This window comes from Antechinus flavipes, chromosome 5, assembly GCF_016432865.1.
Source record: "Antechinus flavipes isolate AdamAnt ecotype Samford, QLD, Australia chromosome 5, AdamAnt_v2, whole genome shotgun sequence".
Taxonomy (NCBI): Eukaryota; Metazoa; Chordata; class Mammalia; order Dasyuromorphia; family Dasyuridae; genus Antechinus; species Antechinus flavipes.
The window spans coordinates 204,584,073-204,606,722 of record NC_067402.1 but is presented as its reverse complement, the minus strand read 5'-3'; the positions used below and the strand labels follow the sequence as shown (position 1 = coordinate 204,606,722).

Genomic DNA, 22,650 nt, shown 5'->3' with positions numbered 1-22,650 from the left:
CTAGTTTTTTAATGAATTGTAATAGATATTTCAAGATAATGGAGATTTCAACCCACTTTGTTGTTAGGGCAGCTGGAGTCAGGAAGAGTCATCTTCATAAGTTCAAATTTGACCTCAGATACTTAACTAACTGTATGATCTTGGTCAAGTTACTTAACCTCATTTGCCTCAATTACCTCATATGTAAAATGAGCCAGAGAAGGAAATGGCAAACCATCTGTATCTTTGCCAAGAAAATTCCAAATGGGATAACAAAGAGTCAGATACAACTGAACAACATATCATATATTGCAAGATAATAGCGATTTCAACCAACTTAGAATTTGACAAGCTAAAAATTGATGTCAAATGGGGAAAATTCATTAAAAATGACTCTCCCTATTTATGAATGGAATTGACAACTTAATAGTAGAACAAAAAAAATCCTGTAAAATTAATTAAAATAAAAACTCACTTCCTCAGAATTAAGAACTGACTAAAATAATATACTTTAAACAAATTTCATTTTAAAACACCAATTCTTAATATATCTTCTTCCAAAATCTAGCTGTCCTGGTGTCAATCTAGCTTTTGTGACCCAAATCATCTGAACCTTAGTTTCAGAGAGAGTAGGTGATTTATTTATATCTATGGTATTGCTTAAAGAATCCTTATTGTTACTGTTGTTTATCTTTTGGTTTGGAAGAGAACCGTGACATCAGAGACTTGATGCCATGACATGCAAATGAAGTGGATTTAAGTGAGGAAGGACTGGCTGTATGACCATTGGCAAGTCATTTAACTATGTTTCCATCAGTTTCCTCATCTGTAAAATGAGCCAGAGAAGGAAATGCTGGACCACTCCAGTATCTTTGCTGAGAAAACCCCAAGTGGGGGTTACTAAGAGTTGGACATGACTAAAAGTACTGAAAAATAACAATAGAGGAATAGGGTAGAAATAGAGGAAAAGTAATGTAATTAACTTTCAGATTAACTTTCATGTATTAAGAAATGCAACATGCATTACTGCAGATCAGATTGATGATATAGTAGATAGAACATGGGACCTAGAGTTAGAAAGACCTGAATTTAAATCCCACTTTGACATTTGCTACTCTGTGACCCTGGCTCTATGGGACCAATGTCTTCCTCAGTTTTCTTAAATGGAAAATGAAGATAAAATATCACCCAGAGTTGTTGTGAGGATTCAATGAGATGAAATTTGTAAATTACTTTGTGTTCAAATGCTATATAGAATTATTGCTGTATGATATATACATATATGATATATGTTCCTAATTTAAATTTAATTAAAATTTTCAGACAAGTATTTTATGAACATCTAGGTTTTTTTTTTTTTTTTTTTTTTTTTGTGTGTGTGTGTGTGTGTATGTGTGTGCACAAATACATTTCCTGGGGCTAGGAGCAGCAATAGCACTACTAACTCATCACTAAAAGACACTGAGATTAGTCTGAGGTTTGGCTGAACTGACCTTACTCTTACTTGATAGGGAGACTGAGAGAGACTTTGTTAGCAGATCTTTATTACTTCTTTGAGTCACATGCATGTGGAAACTGCTTCACTAGACCTTGCAAGCCCATAAGAGTTCCTGTATTTCCTAAAGCAGACGTCATTTTAATCTATTTTTATCATCATGATCAGTCTTAATACTGATTAATACAGGATTATAGGATTTTAAAATCCTAGCTGTCAGATGTCTGACCTCATTTTACTGATGAGGAAACTGAGGACTAGTGATGAGAAGTGACTTTCTTGCAATGGTAATTATGTGTAAAATGTCAAAGTACAAAAATTAACAATTCTTTTAATTGTTTTATTTTTTCCAATTTAAAATGATGTTTAAAAGTGATAAATCAAATAATCTAGGGTCATCTTAGTAGAGACAACGAGTTTTGGCCAACAATAAGGAATACAGTGGTTTCCATATAGTTATGATAGAATTTTTTTAGATTGCTAATAAATTAATATAATATGAGACAAAGCATCATAGCTTAGGGTACTGAATAGAGCCTTGAAGTTAGGAAATCTTGGATTCAAATGTTATTTTACATACTTATTAGTTTAATAGTTTCTAATCTACAAAATTGGGTGGTGCTGGTGTTGGGCTTGGTAGCCTTTCTGGGGGCTATTTCTGCTAGCTATAACTCTAATAGCCTATGACCTCTTAGTTGAAGAAAAAATTTGTCTGAGAATTTATTAAGGCAGAAAGAGCCAGAGTATAATGTTTCTATGTTGACAAAGCAACAATTTTCTCCTAAGTGGCTTTAATATAGTAGGATTTGACTGGTCATGTTTATACTTAACATTATTTATGATGTGAAGTTTAAGCAGAATATGGTAGGATAAGAAATAAATAGTGTAACAAAAAGAGTCCTCTATGAAGAGTGAAAAATCTTGAGTTTGGATCTCAATTTTTCTATTGACAGTGAATCACAAACTCTCTCTGGACCTCAGTTTCCCCATATGTAAAATGAGGGGCCAGACTAGATGATATATGGGGGATTATAAATTGTTCATGTCAATGCTCAATCAATTTTTCCCTCTTTTTGCTCTCTCATCCTACTTCTTCAAGATTAAATATGTCTTCTTAAAATTTTAGTAGTCTGGAATATATTGCATTTTGAATTTTCATTTTTTTCAAAGTATCAAACCAAAAATACACAATATATATGTACACACACACACACATACACACATATGCCTATGTCTCAATTTTACAGTTTTGTTAACCTGACCCTTTGCTTCTGCCATCCTCCCACTTGGAATGGTTTCCCTCCTTTCTAGTCAGTCAATAAACACTTACTCTGTGCTGATCATTGTGCTAAGTGCCCGGTAGCTATATCAGATTTTTCTTCAAAGACCAGTCCCAGTCCTCCTTAACCAGCCCAGCCCTTAGTTAGGCTGCCATCTTTGATACTCCTATTTAGCATTTATTCAATGCAATTCAATCCAACAAGGATTTATTAAGAACTTAATGTATATAATGTACTGGGAGCACAGTACCTGACAGCCATATACCACTTGGAGGAAGCTAGATGGCACAGTGGAGGGAGTGCCAGGTCCAAAGTCAGGAAGACCAGAGTTCAAATCCAACCTCAGACACTTACTTGCTGTGTGATCCTGGGCAAATCACTTAGCCCTGCTCACTTTAATCTATGGGAAAAGGAAATGGCAAAAAATTCCATATCTTTGCCAAAAAACAAACAAACAAAAAAACCCTCAGAAACAAAAAATAATGCCATGGACAATTCTGGTGTTCTATGGTACATCTATTATTTACTATACTAAAAAAAAAAAAAATCAAGGGTCACAAAGAATTAAATATGACTGAACAACAATAAAATATACCACTATGGAGTTTACAAAGGCTTTTATCTCATTAAACCACCCAACAACCCTATAAGGTAGTTACGGTAGACATTGTTATCCCCATTTTACAAATGAGGAAGTAGAAGTTCAGAGACATTAAAGAATTGATCCATGGTCACATGACTAATGAATAATAGAGCAAGATTCTCAGTTTAGGTAGGTCTTCCTGACCCCAGGTCACTCTGATCATGTTGTCTCTCTAGCATTGTTGGCACCTGTTGCCTTGCATTATTCATTTACCTTTTATATTTCTGTGCTATTCTAGATATAAAATTCTTTGGGTATAGAGACCTACCTACTTTTATAATTTATCTTCAATGCTTAGCACAGTATCTTGCATGTAATATCTATTTATTAATAGATTAATGACATTGAAATATGAATTCTCTTGGAAGATTACTGTTAAATGTACAAAAAGTTATATTCAAATGTATTTGCGAAAATGCACTTATTCATTTATTCAAGATCAACAATGACCTTAGTCAAGTTAGAAAACTTTATTCATATGATTAACTTTACCAAAATGAAGGCAGCTAGGTAGCTCAACAGATAGAGTGCTGAAGTTGGACTTAAGGAGATTTGAGTTCAAATCTGGACTCAGTCCTAAACTATATGACTTTATGTAAATCATGTACATCATAAGTGATGTAAATCACTTAATCTCTGTGTAACTTAATCCATTGGAGAAGGAAGTGGTAAATCATTCCAGTATCTTGACCAAGAAAACCCCATATAGGATTTTGAAGAGTTGGATACAACTAAAATAAGTGAATATCAGTAACAAAGTTTTCTATTACTTTACTTGTTCTTCCATTAGGTTGTTAACTCCTAACTATTCTATCACAATCACAATAAATGCTAATATTCAATCAACTTCCTAAGAAATACTTTATTCCATGATTCCTTGAGCTATAGTAACAGCTCTACAAATTGCCATGTAAATACATAAAATATGAACTTCTCATCACAGGATGTATTCAAGAAAGACTGAATGATAAACTCCTAGGAATTAGTAGAGGGGATTTCCTCAGATGACTATTAAGGTCCCTTTTAGTACTAAGAGTTTGTGATTTCATGAAAATTCAGAATATTTAGAAGATAATTTTAATGGAGATATAAATGTAAATTTTTAAGTATATTTACATCTTAAGTAAGGTTTTAATGATTTTTAAAAAACCATTTATAAAGAGAGAAAATCCTGAGTTGAGAATTGACCTATGTTTCTCCTTAATGTATATTAGTTATGATGCTACCACCTTAACATTGATGGAGGAGTAAATCATGGTCATTTTGCTCTTTAGTTCTTGTTTTCTACATTGCACAAAATTGGACAATTTTTTTACTTAAGTGACAAGGAGCAAGTTGTTTTTACATCTTTGGGTTTCAATTTCCTAATCTGTCAAATGAAGGGTCTAGATTAGATGCCTTTAAAATCCCTTTCCAACTCTAGCTCTATGACCTTAGAACTCAATGATTAGTTGTTCATTGAGAGCCCCTTCACATTTTGAGCTTTCATCTTAGGAATTATATTACCTTATGCTACAAGAAGTAATAGATGTGAAATCAGAAAGATCTGGATTCAAATCCTGCAATATATGAACTATATCACCATGACCACATCACAACCTCAGACAGCTCTCCAAGACTTCAATGAGGTATGTTGTTTATATGCCTCATGAGACTTATTTACTATACTAAAAAAACCTGAAAAAATCAAAACAAGGAGGAAATTTCATCTCATTGCATCTGACTATAGAGAAGTTGAGACTAGAATTATGAATGATTCTTTCCAAAGATGATCCTCTTGTCTCTCTTTCAGAAATCATATCCTATTCAACCATAAAAAGAATATGGATAGACATATGTAGTATTTGTAATATTAAAAAAGAGGATAAAGACTGAGGATCAATAGAGACCCTGAGATTGGATTGTAAAAAAGGCTAAAAATACTTATTTATATTCAGTTCTTTAGTATGTTCCTGTAGATAGCTGCTTTGTATTTAATTGTTTTCATGTTGTCTCTCCCATTGTCAGTCCCAGGGCAGGAACTGTTTTTTGCTTTTTTGTATCCCCAGCTCTTAGCTCAGTGCCTAGCATAGAGTAGGAGCTTAATAAAGATTTATTGATTTATAATATGATCAGAAATAATAATTGATTATTGATTAATTATTCCTCCCTATTAAGGGAAGAAAATGAAATTTTGTGGTTATTTTTTATTGTAAAAATAAATTATAAGCATTTCTTCTCTAACTAAAACATTCTTATATAATTATCTTAAAAGAAATTTTTATTTCAGTAAAAGACTACTTTATAATTCTATTACATCACAGTTTAATAAAATTTCTATTGATTAAAGCTATATATATATATATATATATATATATATATATATATATATATATATATACATATATATATGTATTCTTGTTACACTGGGAATATTGCCACTAAGAATATCTTTGCTTCATTATCTAATCATCAAAAAAAGTGCATTTATTTCATGTTGTGCTTTAAATATACATGGTATATTTCAGTGGAACAAGATTATTTTGCTCCCAATGATTATTTTTAGGAATTCTGGCTAGGCATGGTGTTGCATGTCTATAACAACTACTGGGGGGAGGGTGTTTACTGGCAAAACTTACCCTTGGGAACCATGAACTATAGTAAATGAAGCTAATTGGGTGTCTTCACTAAATTCAACATGAATATGGTAAGTCTCTGGTTACTGAGGTGCCACTAAATTACCTGATCAGGGTATTTAGAACCCAAAGTAGCCTTGAATTTACAGCCTAGTTGAAATAGATAAAGCCAGCTTAAAAGTGGAGGAGGAGAAGGAAAGAAAAAAAGATGTTTGGAATAAAGCTTAAGTAAAATTAATATTTTACAATGAGCAGTTATAATTTTAAAAAACAAAAGAAATGAGCCACCACAATTTTTCATCTTATTATAAAAGTTCCCATTATTCAATTTCATTATTTCCCTTCCTTGCAAAAATAATCATAGATAATAGAGCGTCTTCCTTTATCAGCCCCCATAAGAAATTTAGACTAATAATAACATAAAAGAAAGGGGAAAATGCCTTTTGGAAGGGCAAGATCATTAGGACTTGTAAAAAAAAGTTTGGTGACTCATGTCATGGATGTTTTAGCAGCCTCCTCAGATATCAGTAACATAGGTGACACACTTTTAGATTAGGTAGTACAAAAAAGATCTGTGTATTCGGTTAGAGATTAGAATATCCAACACACACACATACATGTTGGAGAACTCATTTCAGGAGTAGTTATAACATCTTTCTTTCCTAGGATTTTAAATCTTTTTGATGGGAAACAAGGCAATGAGATGGGTGGATGGATGTAAGTGTGTATATATAAATGGATGGATATATACATGAATGGATAGATGGGTAGATGGATGGATGGATAGATAGGTGGATGGGTGGTTTATTCATAGTACTTTCAGAATCCTTAGAAGACTATGACTTCTTTGTCTTTGATTTGCTCTATAGTATAGTATTAACTGTTGCTTTGAGGGACATTAGATTTTCTGGCTCATTTGTTTTATTTTTCAAAGTCTGGAAAATGTGGGTGAATGACTAACTCCCATTGCTTCCCAAATAAGCACTCGGGAGTTCTTCAGGTTAGTAGACCTTGAAGAAAAGCATGTTCCTTCAAATCTGTGATTAAACCAGTGGCAGATATCCTCTGATTCATTCCAATAGCTAGAACTTTTCCTTCTTTTTTTTCCCCCAGCAAATTTTAATTGATTTTGTTTTCTGGGCTTTTCATGGTAAAGGTTAGTGTGCCAAATATGGATATTTATAATTTATACTAAGAAAAACACTATTATTTTTAGAACTTTTCTTGCTAAGCATCTTAGCAGTGACATATGTTTTTGCTGCTTACAGATTTTTTCCTCATCATGGCACAAAATGTTTCCAACATTAAGCTAATGAAGAGATACCCCCAATTAACACAGCAGATCATGCATAGCCTAATCAGAGAATAATGCTAAAATGCTGAAGAGCCAAACTAAATGTATTTGAAGAAAAGGATTCCTGAGATAATAAAGGGGCAATGTGGTCTGTAATAGTCCATAGGAGGCTGGACTTGTAATTAGGGAAGACCTGACTTTTAAATCCCATTTTATATGCTACCTATGTGACCTTTAATCTCTCTTAATCAATCAACAAGCACTTAATTGTATACATACAGAGATACAAGATACATGCAGAGTAGATGGAAAGATCCTTAAGGTAGCCAGAAGTACCAGCCGAGAAAATCCTATAAAAGAGTCATTTTTATGACTCTGGAAGGAAGCCAGGAGTTCTAAGAGGTAGAATTAAGGAGGGAGAACTTTCCAAACATGAGTAAAACCTAATACAAAGGCATGGAGATGGGAGATGGAACATTTCCTGTGAAGAATAGTAAATTTGCCAATATGGTTGAACGGTAGAATGAATGGAGAAGAATAATGTGTAAGGCAAGGGACCAGGTTGTAAAGAGCTTTAGATATTAAACAGAGGAGTTTATATTTGATCCTGGAAGCAACAGGAAGGCATTGAAGTTTATTGAGAAGGATGGGTGATATGGTCAGATTCTCCATTAGGAAAAAATTACAGACTGGAGTAGGGAGAGATGAGTTAGGGAAAACAATTAGAAGGCTAGCATAATAATCCAGATGAGAATTGGTGATGTCCTGAATTAGGTGCTGGTGATATGAATAGAGAAAAGAGAGCTTAGATTAAAAAAAAAGTTGTGAAGAAAAAAATAGCAATATTTGGGACTAACAATTTGATTTTTTTCTTTCCTTTTTCTAATCAAATTAACTAAAGGTTTATCTATTTTGTTGGGGGTTTTTTCATAAACCAACTCTTAGTTTTATTTATTAATTCAATAGTTTTCTTACTTTCAATTTTATTAATTTCAAAATTTTCAAAATTTCAAATTTGGTATTTAATTGAGGGTTTTAAATTTGTTCTTTTTCTAGCTTTTTTAGTTGTAAGCTCAATTCATTGATCTGCTCTTTCTCTACTTTATGCAAGAAACATCTAGCGATATAAAATCTCTCCTTATAACCACTTTGGCTGCATCCCACAAATTCTGGTATGTTGTCTCATTATTGTCATTCTCTTGGATGAAGTTATTGATTGTGTCTTTGATTTGTTGTTTCACCCATTCATTCTTTAGGATTAGATTATTTAGTTTCCAATTAATTTTTGGTCTATTTTCCCCTGACCTTTTATTGTATGTGATTCTTATTGCATCATGATCTAAAAAAAATAGCAATATTTGGAAACTGAGTACATATGTGGGGTGAGTGAGAGTGGGAAGTCCAGGATGATACTGAGGTTGTGAACACAAGTAATGGAAAAGGATTCTTATGATCTCCCTAGTAATAGGAAAATTTTGAAGAGGTAGAGCTTGGGATGAAAGTTAATGATTTCTGTTTTTGACATATTGAATTTAAAATATGAATGGGACCTTCTGTTTGAAATGTCCAATAAGCAGGTTGTGATATAGGACTAGAGCTCAATAATCTGAGGCTATAAATATAGCTTTGAATGTTTTTTGCTTTAAGATTATAAATTAAGTCATAGAAACTATTGAGATCATCAAGTGAAAAAAGCTTATAGGGGAAAAAGAAGAGGATCCAGGACTGAGTTTTGGAAATATTTGTGATTAGTGGACATGACATATGAAAATTCTACAAAGGTGACTGAGAAGGAGATCTCAGACAGGCAGGAGGGGAAGCCAGGGAAAGAACCATATAGCAGTGTCACAAAAACCCCAAGAGGAAAGAATATTTAGGAATAGAAGAAGTATTTAGGAATAGGATACTGATTGACAGTATCAGATGCTGTAGAGAGATCAAGACTGAAGACTGAGTTAAGGTTGTTAGCTTTGGCAAGAGATCATTGGTAACATTGGAGAGAGCAATTTTAATAGAATGTTGAGATCTGAATCCAGACTACAGGAAATTCGAAAGAATTGAGAGACAAGGAAGCAGAAACACTGAATGTAGATGGCTATTTCAAGGAGCTTAGCTGAGAAGAAAACAAGAGATATGAGGCAATTAATGGCAGAAATGGTAGGATTTGGAAAGAGTTTTTCAAGAATGGGGGAAACAGGTATGATTATAGGCAATAAAAAGGGGATATATAGCTATAGGGAGATAGACAATTAGAAAGTAGGGATGGTAATGGAGGCAAAATGAGAGAGAAGATGCTAAGGGATGTGATCAAGGGCAAAAATAGGGCCATTTTTTAATCAGAGGCTGGAATGAAGGAGCTAGACAGGGATGCAGCCAGAACAATGTTAGATCAGAAATGGGAAAATAGAGAGATTGTGGCAAATGGTTTCAATATTTTCATGAAGTCTAAGGCAAAGTCCTCAGCTGAGAGCACTGAAGAGAAGGTGGTGTGGAAATTTTAAGGAAACAAGAAAAGGTTTAAAATAGTTGATACAGTGAGTGGTATAGAGAATCAATGGGGGAAGAATAGAAGGATTGCCTTGCTTCACTGAGGTCCCAATGAAGATTAGATAACATAAATTTGTAGTCCATCCTTACACACTTTAATGACGTCCTCCAGCTTGGTTCAATAGAACATGGATAGGACCAAAGGAGAAAGATGGTAGGAGTAATTCAGGCTTGAAGTTTGACAATAAGACAGGAGCTTTAAGAGTGAAATGGCGTGGAAATGAACTGGTCCACCAAGAAGTCAAAGGAGGAGAGTGTAAGAAGAACAAAGACAATAGCTTGGAAAGCAATCAAGGAACCAGATCAATGTAACCAGAGTAGAGAAAGTACTGAGAGGGGTGAAAGCACTGGTCATGTTAAAGATGAACAATAGTTTTAAAGATAAACATAGGGGGAGAGAGAATGAAAAAAAAAAGATTATTGTTTCTATGGCAAGATCAAAGATATGATGGATTCTATGAACAGCTGTAGTGAAGGGGAAGAGGAGGTCTATGAAATGAGTAGAATGAACAACTGGAAAGACCCTCAGTTTCTGAAGAAGCTATTCAGTCTCAGTTTCTTCATCTGTAAAATGAGAAGTTTGTATTTAAGACATTTAATGTCTTATTCTATTTGAAATCCATGATTTTAGGATGTAAGGAAATAAATACAAATTTATTATTTGATCCAGGTAAAATAGGAAGGATTTGAAAAATCCTAGTTGGCTTGATTAATGTCTTAGGAGGTGGAGTTTATGGCATTTAAAGAGATTTACCAAGCACATAAAAGATGCCGAACAGAAATGAACAATTAAATTTTTTCCTGATCCAGAACTCTAATATGTATGTTAAAATGATTACTATGACAACAGTTTCACTGAACTATGTAGCTTTTGACGAAAAGAGATGATTGCCAAAGAAATTTGGCTATCAACACTGGGATATCTCTTTTTCTTATTTCTGCTTACTTTACCCCACCCAATTCAGAAATTCAATAATTTTTTCTCCAATTAGAAATCAGGTTACCTAATTTTGTATCCTGGTTAATTATTTTCTTTTAATTAATTGGTCTTATTTGATTAATCACTTTTATTGTATAAAAATCTAATAAAAATGTATAAAACCCCCCTTTATGGGGGTCCATCTCTAGGCTGAGGTCTAGTCCCAATTTGTCATTTACTTGGCCCACATTGGTTAATAAATCAATATCTCAGAAGCTCACAACTTTATCTCAGTCATTTCATCTTTTATACTCCATAACATCAAGATCCAATGGCAAGAAACTTTGAAAACTAAAGCTCAAATTTGGAACTGTGTCCAAAGGGCCATCAAATAGTGCATACCCTTTGATCCAGCAGTGTTTCTACTGAGCCTGTATCCCAAAGAGATCTTAAAGGAGGAAAAGGGACCCACATGTGCAAAAATGTTTGTGGCAGCCCTTTTTGTAGTGGCAAGGAACTAGGAACTGAGTGGATGCCCTTTGGTTGGGGAATGGTTAAATAAGTTATGGAATATGACTGTTATGGAATATTATTGTTCTATAAGAAATGATCAGCAGAATAATTTCAGAAAGGCCTGGAGAGACTTACATGAACCAATGCTGAGTGAAATGAGCAGGATCAGGAATAACAAGGACCAGCAACAACAAGACTATACAATGATCAGTTCTGATGGATTTGGCTCTCTTCAACAATGAGATGACTGAGGCCAGTTCCAATGATCTTATGATGGAGAGAGCCATCTGCCTCCAGAGAAAGGATTGTGGGAACTGAGCCTTGATCACAACATAGCATTTTCCCTCTTTTTGTTGTTTGCTTGCATTTTATTTTCTTTCTCATTTTCTTTCCTTTTTGATTTGATTTTTCTTGTACATCAAGATAATTGTATAAATACATATACATATATTGGATTTAACATATTTTTATCATGTTTAACAAATATTGGATTACTTGCCATCTAGGAGAGGGGGTTGGGGGAAGGCAGGGAAAAATTGAAACATAAAGTTTTGCAAGGGTTAATGTTGAAAAATTATCCATGCATATGTTTTGAAAATTTTAAAGCTTTAATTAAAAAAACTAAAGTTCAAAAGTAGCATCCCCTTCAGTACCAGGAAAATAAGCTAAACTGAGAGAAGGGAAGATTAAAAAGTCATATATTTATAGCTGGAAGTGACGTCAGAGCCATTTAGTCTAACCCTTTCCCTTTCCAGATAAGGAACCTTCCAAAATCTTAAGTGATTTGCTGAATTTTCTGATACCAAATCTAGATCTTTCCCCACTGTATTTAAGTCCCCCTAGTCTGCTTTAGTTGTTAAATTCTGCTGCTAAAGCAATCCAAGTGCTAGACTTATTTTAATTCTTCACTTATTCATAACTAGAATGAGTAAGAGACCTAACTTATACCCTAGTTCCTTAATTCCATTTTTTATTTATAACTATCATTTTTCCATTCTAAATCTCTTATCCACTGCCTGTAATTAACGACTCTTTTCTTGTTGTTGTTGTTGTTGGGGGAGTAGGGGATGAATATTGATAAGAGAATCTATTTCTAATTTAGAAAGGCCAAAATATAGTTTTTAAAATTTTTTCACTTAAACTCAACAGTCAAAAGTCAAATACTTGACTGTATTTTAGCAATGAAATTTAGTTCTAGGTGCCGCTAGGTTGCATAGTGGTTAGAGCAAAGTCTCATCTTCCTGAGTTCAAATCTAGCCTCAGACACTTACTAGCTGTGTGACCTTGATCATGTCACTTAACCCTATTTCACTCAGTTTCCCCATATGTAAAATAAGTTGGAAAGGAAATGGCAAGCCACACCAGTATCCCCATCAAGAAAACCTCAAAAGGAGTCACAAAGAATCAAATAGAATAACAATAATTTAGTCCTCTGGATACATGTCACTGTAATGGCTATGTTCCATAATACAGAAGGGAATGCTGCCTCCAAGCTTTGGAAATGACATGGGTTCAAATTCTAACAGTCATTTATTATGTGAGTGACAACAGACGAGTCAGTTAACTTCTTTGGGCCTCAATTTCTCCTTGTATAAAATGAGAGTTGGACTAAAGCACCTCTTAATTCTCATATAACTCTGTATCTAAGATCCATGATCCTGTGGTATGTTGATTGTGGTGGAAAAGAATAAGAAGGATTTCTCAGGTGGCTGTGGACTGGCTCCTTTTGGTTCTTATGGACAAACAAGCATTATCTTGCTTTTATAATTCCTGGGCTTTAAGAGTTATAGCTAAGAGTCAAATCTGATTCCTGAATAGAAAAGATGAAGGAAGTTTGATTTCTGAATTAAATGAGTCAGAGCCACAGACTACCTATAAGAAGAGCTTTTCCTCATTCAACAATGAGCCAAAAAAGAATAGTCTTTTTGTTTTCAGTAAATAAAGTATGGAAGCTAAGCAATTACCATTTTTCTTTATATTGATATTATCATTATCATTTTTCTAATATATTGATAGATGTTGACAGGTAATAATATCTTGATAGATAGTTTGTATCCTATCAAAAATCAGGTACCATCAATGTAATATACTTGTTAATATTTAAATCATTACAGTCAAATTCAGTTTCATAAATCTCCCACTTCCAGCTTTTTCTGGTGTCAGCCACTACCTCTTAAATCTATCATCATCATTGATGGAAATTCTCTTTCTCTGGATTGATAATTTTAATTTTGCCTTTATGTAACATGCCTTCTGGTCCTCATTTTAGGAGTTTTGTTTCCTATCCTATAGCTCCCAAAACTTTCCTGTTAATTCCATAACAAAAATATTTTTTATTTATATCCCCTTCTGCACTCTCTTCATCTACATAATGAAGGGTTTGAAATAGATGGTCTCCAAGGTCTTTCAGAGTTCTACCATTTTGTGATTCAGTATCTAGATAAATATCTCTTGCTTAGGGAATGTGATTCAAATGAGTCTCTAAAAATCATGGAGATTGAAGTAGAAATCTGAATTAATAATGTAAGTAGAGGAACATGGTGAAAGCATTAAGTAGAATAATGAGAAGAGAGAATAAGAGAAAGAAAACACTTTGAACCACTATGAATCAACAATTGATCAAACACTGGAAATTTAGTAGTACTCTGAAATAATTACATGTAATGATCTAATTATAGTAATAACAATGATTTGCATGCATCAGGAATACTAATAACTCTCTCCCTTTAGCTATATCCTCAGACATTTAGAATAAACTAGAAAAAAAATGAAATGCTTATAAGTCTCTCTATATCTATATCTTGGAAGACAAAATGAGTCAATAAAATTTAAAAAAAAAAAAAAAAAAAAAGCATTTTCAGCTACAAAATAAAGTTTCCAGATGGACCCAGAAATCTGTCGTCACAGAATGTATTACTCAAGATTTAAAATGGCAAAATATAGGAATGAATAAATTACTCTTTAAGGATATTCTAGAATGATAGGAAATAACAATGAAACTAGCTCTGGCCGCCCTGAATTGGGCAAAAAGAGTTAGCTATTGAAAGGGAATATATAATTTCAATTAAGTCTTGCCCAAATTTCATATACCTACCAGGACTTAGTACAATGCCCTTCAAACAACAGATATTTATAAATGTTTGCTAAATGGAAATGAAATATGCTTTCAAGTAGTAGCAAGGTGATTTGAGGGCCCCTGAGCAGGTTTCCTTGACCAAAATATCTCCCCCATTAGCTGTTACAGTGTCTGAAATTCTATTATTGGGGTTCATGTCCTCTGGATCTTGAAGGACTTCTGGTCTGTAAGAATCCCTTATTAGAATTCAAATATTCTCATTTTTAGTTAATAGTTAACTGAGGGCAAAGCCCTGAAGGAAAAGAGGAAAATATGTTAGGTTTCTTGTGGGGAACCAACAAAGTTAAATTCACCTATGAAGGTTGACCCAGAATAACAAATATATACTAATAATAAACTCAAACTTAATTGTGAGTTTTAAAAAAATATCTCTTGGGACATCAAAGAAGGTCAGAGACTGACTTTTGTAATCAGAGGTGATGCCTGAGATTTGAAAAGAATCTTTTGTTCTTTGCCCTGAGCCCTCCTCTGTTATCTTTCCTCTTCTAGAATGGAAGCTCCTTTGGGGCAGAGACTGGCTATGTCTCTGAGGGGGGAGATTTCATATAACTTGGTGTAACATCTAACTACTGAGGAATGAAGGGAGGGACTTGTGTTTCAGAATAGGAAAATAAAATTCAAATGCTTTGAAACTGAAAAATTTCAAAGATGTTTCTACTCACCTAGTTACCCATTCTTGCCAGAATGCAAAATAAATCTTTCCTACATTCGAGAAAAAAAATCTCCTTGGAACATCCCTCCTCCCTCACAATTTTCAAAAAGACTAATATTATGGTATTTTTTTTTATACTTTTAGCACTAACTATGCTTGCTTTATTTTACTTTCATTGTCACTTTTTTCTTTGGGTCTCAGGTTTATTCAACATAAACTATATTGATACGACTGCAATAGATTCAAAGTTCTCATGTTTTAAAAAGACGAAGGACTTTAGAGAAAATTACTCTAGCAAAACTTTCTGTCCCCTAGGATTATGTGAGCTCCCTATAAATCAGCAATGCCCTCAAAGAGCTTCTTTTGAATATCTTAAGTGTCTAGAAGCTCATGTGGACACAAATTCATCACATTTTGAAAAATGGAAATATACAGCTATGCTTAAGAAGCCCACAGCCAGTAGACTCCTTGCTTGATATTAAAACTAAAATAAAATGCAAGTTAGCTTCAGGATCAAAAAAGCAACCAACATTATTGCTTTCCTTTCTACCCTTACCTCCAACTTTGAAGCCATCAGTTGCAAACAAAACTGAATAAACTCATAGTTTTGAGAATACAGTTTTTCTGGATAATCATAGAAACAGTTTCAAGGCGAGGGGTGAGAAATAGCAACAATAGTAATAGCTAGCATTTTGATAAAATCTTATGTGCAAGGCTCTGTACTAAGCACTTTACAAACAACATTTCATCTGATCTTCATAACTATTCTGAGATTATTATTGTCCCCATTGTAGAGTTGAGAAAACTGAGGCAGACAGCAGTTTATTGACTTGCCTAGAATCACACAGCTAGAGAGTTTCTTTAAAAAAAAAAAAATCTAAATAAATTTATTGATTTTTGGTTTTATTCCACCTTCATTTCTGGATGATTTTCTGTTATTTTTGTGACTGAATCCTCCATGATGACCAAAAAAGAAAAATGTAATCTTTTACATTTTGTAAATTCCATTTACAAAAAAATGTAAGCTAATAAGTTTCTGGATCAGCTAGGTGGCCCAGTGGATAGAGTACCAACCCTGAAGTCAGGAGGACCTGAGTTCAAATCTGGTCTCAGACACTTAACACTTCCTAGCTGGGTGACCCTGGGAAAGTCACTTAACTCCAATTGCCTCAGAAAAAAAAAAAAGTCTATTTAAAAAAAAAAAAGTTTTATTCATTTGAAACCAGGTCTTCTTCACTCCGGGCCCAGTGTATTGTACAACAAAACTGCTTCTAGAAAACGAACGGCATTACAATCTGTTGAATTCTTACCCCCTTCTCCCCCCCCCCCCAATAGCTCACAAAAGAAATGTTATTCGGTTTGGACATGTATACTTATTTTGTATTTAATTTATACTTTAACATATTTAACATGTATTGGTCATCCTGCCATCTAGGGGAGGGGGTGGGGAGGAAGGAGGGGAAAAATTGGAACAAAAGGTTGGCAATTGTCAATGCTGTAAAATTACCCATGCATATAATTTGTAAATAAAAAGCTATTAAAATTTTTTAAAAACATGAAAAAAAAAAAAAAAAAAGAAGAAGAAATGTTATTTACCCCATTTGAATCGTAGATCCCAGGAAAGAGGGAATGCAGTAGTCAGCTGCTGCCAGTGTGTAGGGGGGTTGTGCAGCTGAATCATCCCAGTAAATATCCTTCTTCATCTTGGGTAGACTCATATGCATTTCGTCCACAGCCAAAAGAGAGACCTAAGATCAGAGTCACAGGTCAGATCCTAGGATCATAGACTTTGAGTTGGAAGGGACTTTGGGGTGGTCATTTCACAGAGGAAGAAGCAGATGGAGAGAGGTCAAGTTACTTGTCCAAGGTCACTCAGGCTGCCAGGATTTGAATCCAGTTCTTCCTGACCCCAACCCCGCACTCTTTCCATGTAGGATGAAACTCCCACAGACTGGTCTGGGATTTAGGAACAGAACAGCAGTAACCCAGTGGTGCTCCACCGGCCCTGCTCCACTGGAGCTGGGACAGTTCCAGTCTCCACCTGGGCCTGGGATGAGGGTTCCAGGTGACCTTGGAGAAGCTGCTTACCTTCTTAGAGCTGCGTTTTGTGCTAAAGTAGACTAGTCTTGGACCTGGGCTGAAGGACGTGAGTGAGATAATGTGGTTCTCTCTAGGATCCTTTAAGGGAAGGCTCATACAAATGGGAGCTCTGAATGGGCTTTCCCCAACTGGCCCAGTACCTGTGGGGGAAGAGGAAGCTGGTATAGAGTCTTTCTAGGAGGAAGACTTCCCTAGGCCCAGTCTGCGAAGGCTGCAGCCCTTCCTCCCAGGCGAGAAGGGAAGGGACTGACCCACTGTCCCAGTGATCAGACATCTTTAAGATCTGGTCACTCTGTGAACTCGAGGTCCTAGGCCACCATGAGATGGACAGCCATTTATGGGATTGTTGGCCTATGGGGCAGCCCTGGAGAAAGACTGAAGAATAAACCAGGAACTAGGCCCCCATTTCTCCATTGAGGGGAGAGTAGGGGGCTCTGAAGGGCTGGTCAAATTTACAAAGAACACTTGTTGGAGCTAAGTATCCCTGCAACCCAGAATCAGCCCTGAGGGAGAAAGGCAGGTACCCAGAGAGGGGTAATGAGCCTTGTCAGGTCATACAAGACACAGGGAGCCAGCTTCCTCCTGCTCACCACATTCACAGGCACAGCTCAGAGCCTTTAGTAATACTTCATTAAAAATATTAATATTAATTAATTAATAATGATATATTGTCAGCAATTTATCCCTCTAAATGTTTATGAATCAGGTGGGAGAGAAAAGCTACTGACCTGTAAATTTCTGTCTATACACCAGTTAGTTTCAAAATCATCATCATCTTCACCAAATGGATTGATAAGTTGCTCCGCAACCTGTAATTAAGAACAAAGCCCGAATCAGGCCTGAGGTAACCCCTAAAAACTAAGAAAAGTATGACACTTCTTTTAGTCTTCATCCTTTTGAGATCTATCATGGCCTAAAGCAAAGTCCAGGAAAGTACTATTTTCTGCTGCTCCCAGCAGCAATGATCAAATCATCACATTTTTGAAGATTAATTTTTTTAATTTTGAATTTAACAAATGCCAACTATAATAGGCATTTGCATTTACACAGCTAACATTTATAAAGCATTTTAAGGTTTGTAAAATCTTTAGAAATATTATGTTATTTAAATATTACAATAACCCTGGGAAGTGGGTGCTGTTTTTCTCCTCATTTTATAGAGGCAGACCCAAGAAAACAAAGCTAGTAAGTATCCGAGCCTGCATTTGAACTCAGGTCATTCTGAACTCTTTCCACTGTCTTTTCTAGTTTCTCCTTTTTATTCCTTCTCTCTCTCTCTCTCTCTCTCTCTCTCTCTCTCTCTCTCTCTCTCTCTCTCTCTCTCTCTCTCTCTCGCTTTCTCTCTGTCTCTTTTTCTCTTTCTCTCTGTCTCTGTCTCTGTCTCCCTTTTTCTTCCTCTCTCTCTCTCTCTCTCTCTCTCTCTCTCTGTCTCTGTCTCTGTCTCTTTCTCTCTCTCTGTTTCTCTCTGTCTCTGTCTCTGTCTCCTCTCCCTTTTTCTTCCTCTCTTTCTCTCTGTCTCTCTCAGTGTCTGTGTCTGTCTGTCTGTCTTTCATATAAATTCACACATACACACAGAGTAAAACAGAAAAAATGCATGAAACTACAGAGATCTATTATGTATGAATTGTTTTCCTTTTTAAGCATTTGATGATATCAACCTATAGATTTCAGTGCTAGTTTGCTGGCCTTTTTTCTGATCTTCCTTTTATTTCTTTTTTCATGCCTTATGTTCGCATGGAACATAAACAGATTGGTATTTTGAACTTTCAATTATCATTTTACTGGGGAAAACTTATGCTCATCTAAGAATAAGCCCTAATCTTACATATTAGTTTCCTTTATGCTACATGGTGCAACTACATTTGCTATCTCTACATACAATGCTCCACTTCCACATCCATACCTTTGCAACTGGGTTGTTCCCTGTGACTGAAATGCTTTTTCTCCACATCTCCACTTCTTTAAATCTCTCTCTTCCTTCAAGATCCAACTTACATGGTACTTATTTTAGGAGGTTTTTTTCTTTCTCCCCAGGTACTTGTACTGTACCTTATCTTTTGAGTTTATCACCCATCTATTTTTTAATGTATCTTATATATACCTATTTCTGTAGGTGTTGTCTCTCTCTGTGTTGTCTCTTGTACCTCTTGTCTCTTTCGTTAGAATAAAGCTCCTTATATATTTTTGGAAGCAATCGGGCTTGTACCTAGATCATATAAGTAGTAAAAGTCCTTAAAGCTAATATGTCAGGGCATTTAAAAAAATTTTTTTTATTTCTCCCATGATTAGCACAGTGACAAGATCATAGTAAGTGTCTAATTAATGCTTCTTGGTTGATGGATTCGATGAATCATGACATTTAATAAGAAGGATCATAGAATTTAGCACTAAAAACACCTTAGAGATCAGCCAGTCCAACTTTTTAAAAAATATAAATCAAAGTGTAAAAAACTAAATAATAACTAAATGTTTAAATTATAGTTCAGGACATCTGTAATAAAACAACCTTTGAAAGTTATAATTTTTCATTCTTAATTACAAAAAATGAATGATAGATAATCACTGCTATTTTGAGGATTGATATATAAATATATACTGATACATACATGCATGTGCATATACGTGTGTGTGTGTGTGTGTGTGTGTGTGTATGGAAAGAGAGAGAGAAAGTCCAAATCCTATCTCAGAACCTTACTAGCTGTGAGATCTTGTAAAAATCATTTAATTTTTCTGTATTTTAATTTCCTCCTCTTTAAAATAAAGAATATGGACCTGAGTCCTCCCAACTCTGAAGTTGACAATTTTGTGAAATGCATTCATTAAATGCACACGGATATATACAAGTATGATTTTTTCAACTGGGTTCAGAGTTTTAATCACTGAAAGTAAAAGAAACACTGACATAGCTTTAACTTTGGTGATCTATTGTAATGGAGATGCAGTTAAATGGCACAATGGATGGAGTGTCAGGTCTGAAGTCAGGAAGTCAGGAATCTTCCCGAATTCAAATCTGGCTTCAGACACTTAATAACTGTAACCACAGGCAAGTCGCTTAACCCTGTTTGCCTCCGTTTCCTCATCTGTAAAATGATCTGCAGAAGGAAATGGCAGTGTCTTTCCCCAGAAAATCCCAATTAGGATCAGGAAGAGTCAGACACAAATAACTGAACAATAACATTATGATGGCATTTAGTCTTTTGGATGGCTGAGCTTTCAAAATTCAGTTTTAAAAAGGAAATATACAAGCCAGTACAGAAGGAGCTCTATTTTTTCAGTATGTGCAGCTGCCAGTTTAGAAAGTCCCTCTACATAGGAAAATCACATCCCCTCTGGGATATAATGAATGAGTCTTAAATAATTGCTTCAGCCAGAGAGAGGTTAAATATTTCCTAAAGTCACACAACCAGGAAGCATCAAAGGTGGGATTTGAACTCTGATTTCTTGTTCAACATTTTGTCCCATATTCCCCCACAAGTCTCTCAGGGCTTATCACTACAATGAATTTCAGATAACTTAATTTTGACATCATCTCAGGTTTCCCCATCACAGGACACCCTTTTAGATGTTCACATAGGAGAAATAATCCACCAGGAGAATCAGACCACTGATATTATGAAGTCAAAACAAACATCCTCTACGTCAATAATTGGGTTGAGCTCTGCCACTGTGGCAATTGTCCAGACATATTTTTAATTTCCTCAAATAAAGAATCAATATTGACTCTGACATTTCTTACCTTCATTGTTTTATGTCATAGCATTTTGTTGTTTGAAAGCATATCAAATGTAATGTTGTAGATCAGCCTCTACCCATAGTGAATGCTTAAAAACGTTTGCTGTGTTGTATGGTAATTACTTTTCACTGGGTAGAATAGAAAGAAATAAGATGATCATCTATAAATGTTTGACATCTGAATTAGAGCTTAATTTCTTGCTGCTTATGGAATAGTGGAGCTGTTCCCAGTTCAAAGCTAACCTTTTACATTGAGGTCTTTGGCTATTAGGGCACAGAGACTCAATGAAAGTATGTGCTTTAATAATATTATTATAAACCCAATGGGAGAATTCACCCTAGTAAATCTTTTAAAATAGACATCAAAGAAGCATCCATTTTCATTTAAGTGCTTACTGTTCATAAGCTACCTTGGGCTATTGTCATATTGTTTTCAGCATGAGCTGCCAGTTTGCTCCCCAGTTGCAAAATCCTAATGTCCCTGAATTATTTGTTCATAGGATTTAGAGTTGGAAGGGACTCTAAGAGATCCTCATTTTAGAGATGAGACAACTGAAGCCTAGAGAGATTAAATGATTTGCTCAATATTATTCAGATGCAGAAAGGAATTAAATCTGCTTCCTCTAACTCAAACTCAGTGTCTTTTGTAGTATTCCACCCTGCTGGAGATAGGAACCGTTTCATGTTGTCTTTATATTTCCAGTTCCTGGCACATAATAGTCACTTAATAAATGCTTATTGATTATTTTCCTAAAGAATGAACTTTGCGGGGCAGCTAGGATAGAGCACCAGCCCTCAAATCAGGAGGACCTGAGTGCAAACCTAGTCTCAGACACTTAACACTTCCTAGCTGTGTGACCCTGGGCAAATCACTTAACCCCAATTGCCTCAGCAAAAAAAAAAAAAAATGAACTTCACATTCATTAATTGATAAATGACAAGAGGATATGAAAGGCTGTTTTTCAATGAAGAAATCAAAACAACATTTTAAATAATTATTGATTAGAGAAATGCAAATCAAGACAACTTTGAGATACCATCTCATACCTTTCAGATTGGCTAATGTAATAAACAGGAAAATGACAAATGTTGCAGGGATTATAGGAAAATAGGTATGCTAATACACTGTTGGTGGAACTATGAACTAATCCAATCATTTTGGAGAGCAATGTCCAAACTCCAAAGAGTCATAGAACTGTGAATATACCTATATGTTCTAAAATATTTAAGCAGCTTTTTTTGTAGTATTAAGGAACTGGAAATTGAAAGGATGTCCATCAGTTGGGAAATGGCTAAACAAATTGTGAAAAATGGTTGTGATAGAATGCTTCTGTATTCTGTATTCTATTACTGTAAGAAATGATGAACCAGTCGATATTAGAAAAACATGGAAAGATTTGCATAAAATAATAAAGATTTGAAATAAGCAGTACCATGAGAATGTTGTATGTAGTAAAGACAATACTGTTTGAAAAATAACTGAACAATTAAGTTATTTTGAGTATTATAAATGCTCAAAATAACTGCAAAGGCTCTAGGAAGGAAGAAGCTATCCACTTCCAGAGAAAGAATTGATAATTAGAAGAATGCATAGAATGGTTTTACGTATATACACACATACATATGTATATCTTTGTCAAATGGTCCAGAGTGAGGATGGAGAGGAGACAGTTCAGAATTTAAAATATAACAAAATTTGAAAAATTAAAGAAAATGAGCTTTTATGGAGTCAGTAAAGGCAGTTT

The 22,650-nt window shown here is 34.8% G+C and overlaps 1 protein-coding gene across 1 annotated transcript in view; it reads right to left on the bottom strand.

The window, feature by feature from the left end:
• The window catches only part of BEST3 (bestrophin 3), a 51,962-nt gene that overhangs the window by 12,913 nt on the left and 16,399 nt on the right, over positions 1-22,650 (bottom strand). The window contains exons 7-8 of the mRNA XM_052001475.1: positions 17,902-17,982; positions 16,670-16,821 (exon numbers count right to left, since the gene is read on the bottom strand). Of these exons, the coding sequence (XP_051857435.1) occupies positions 16,670-16,821; positions 17,902-17,982 (233 nt within the window). The remainder of the gene's footprint in view (positions 1-16,669; positions 16,822-17,901; positions 17,983-22,650) is intronic.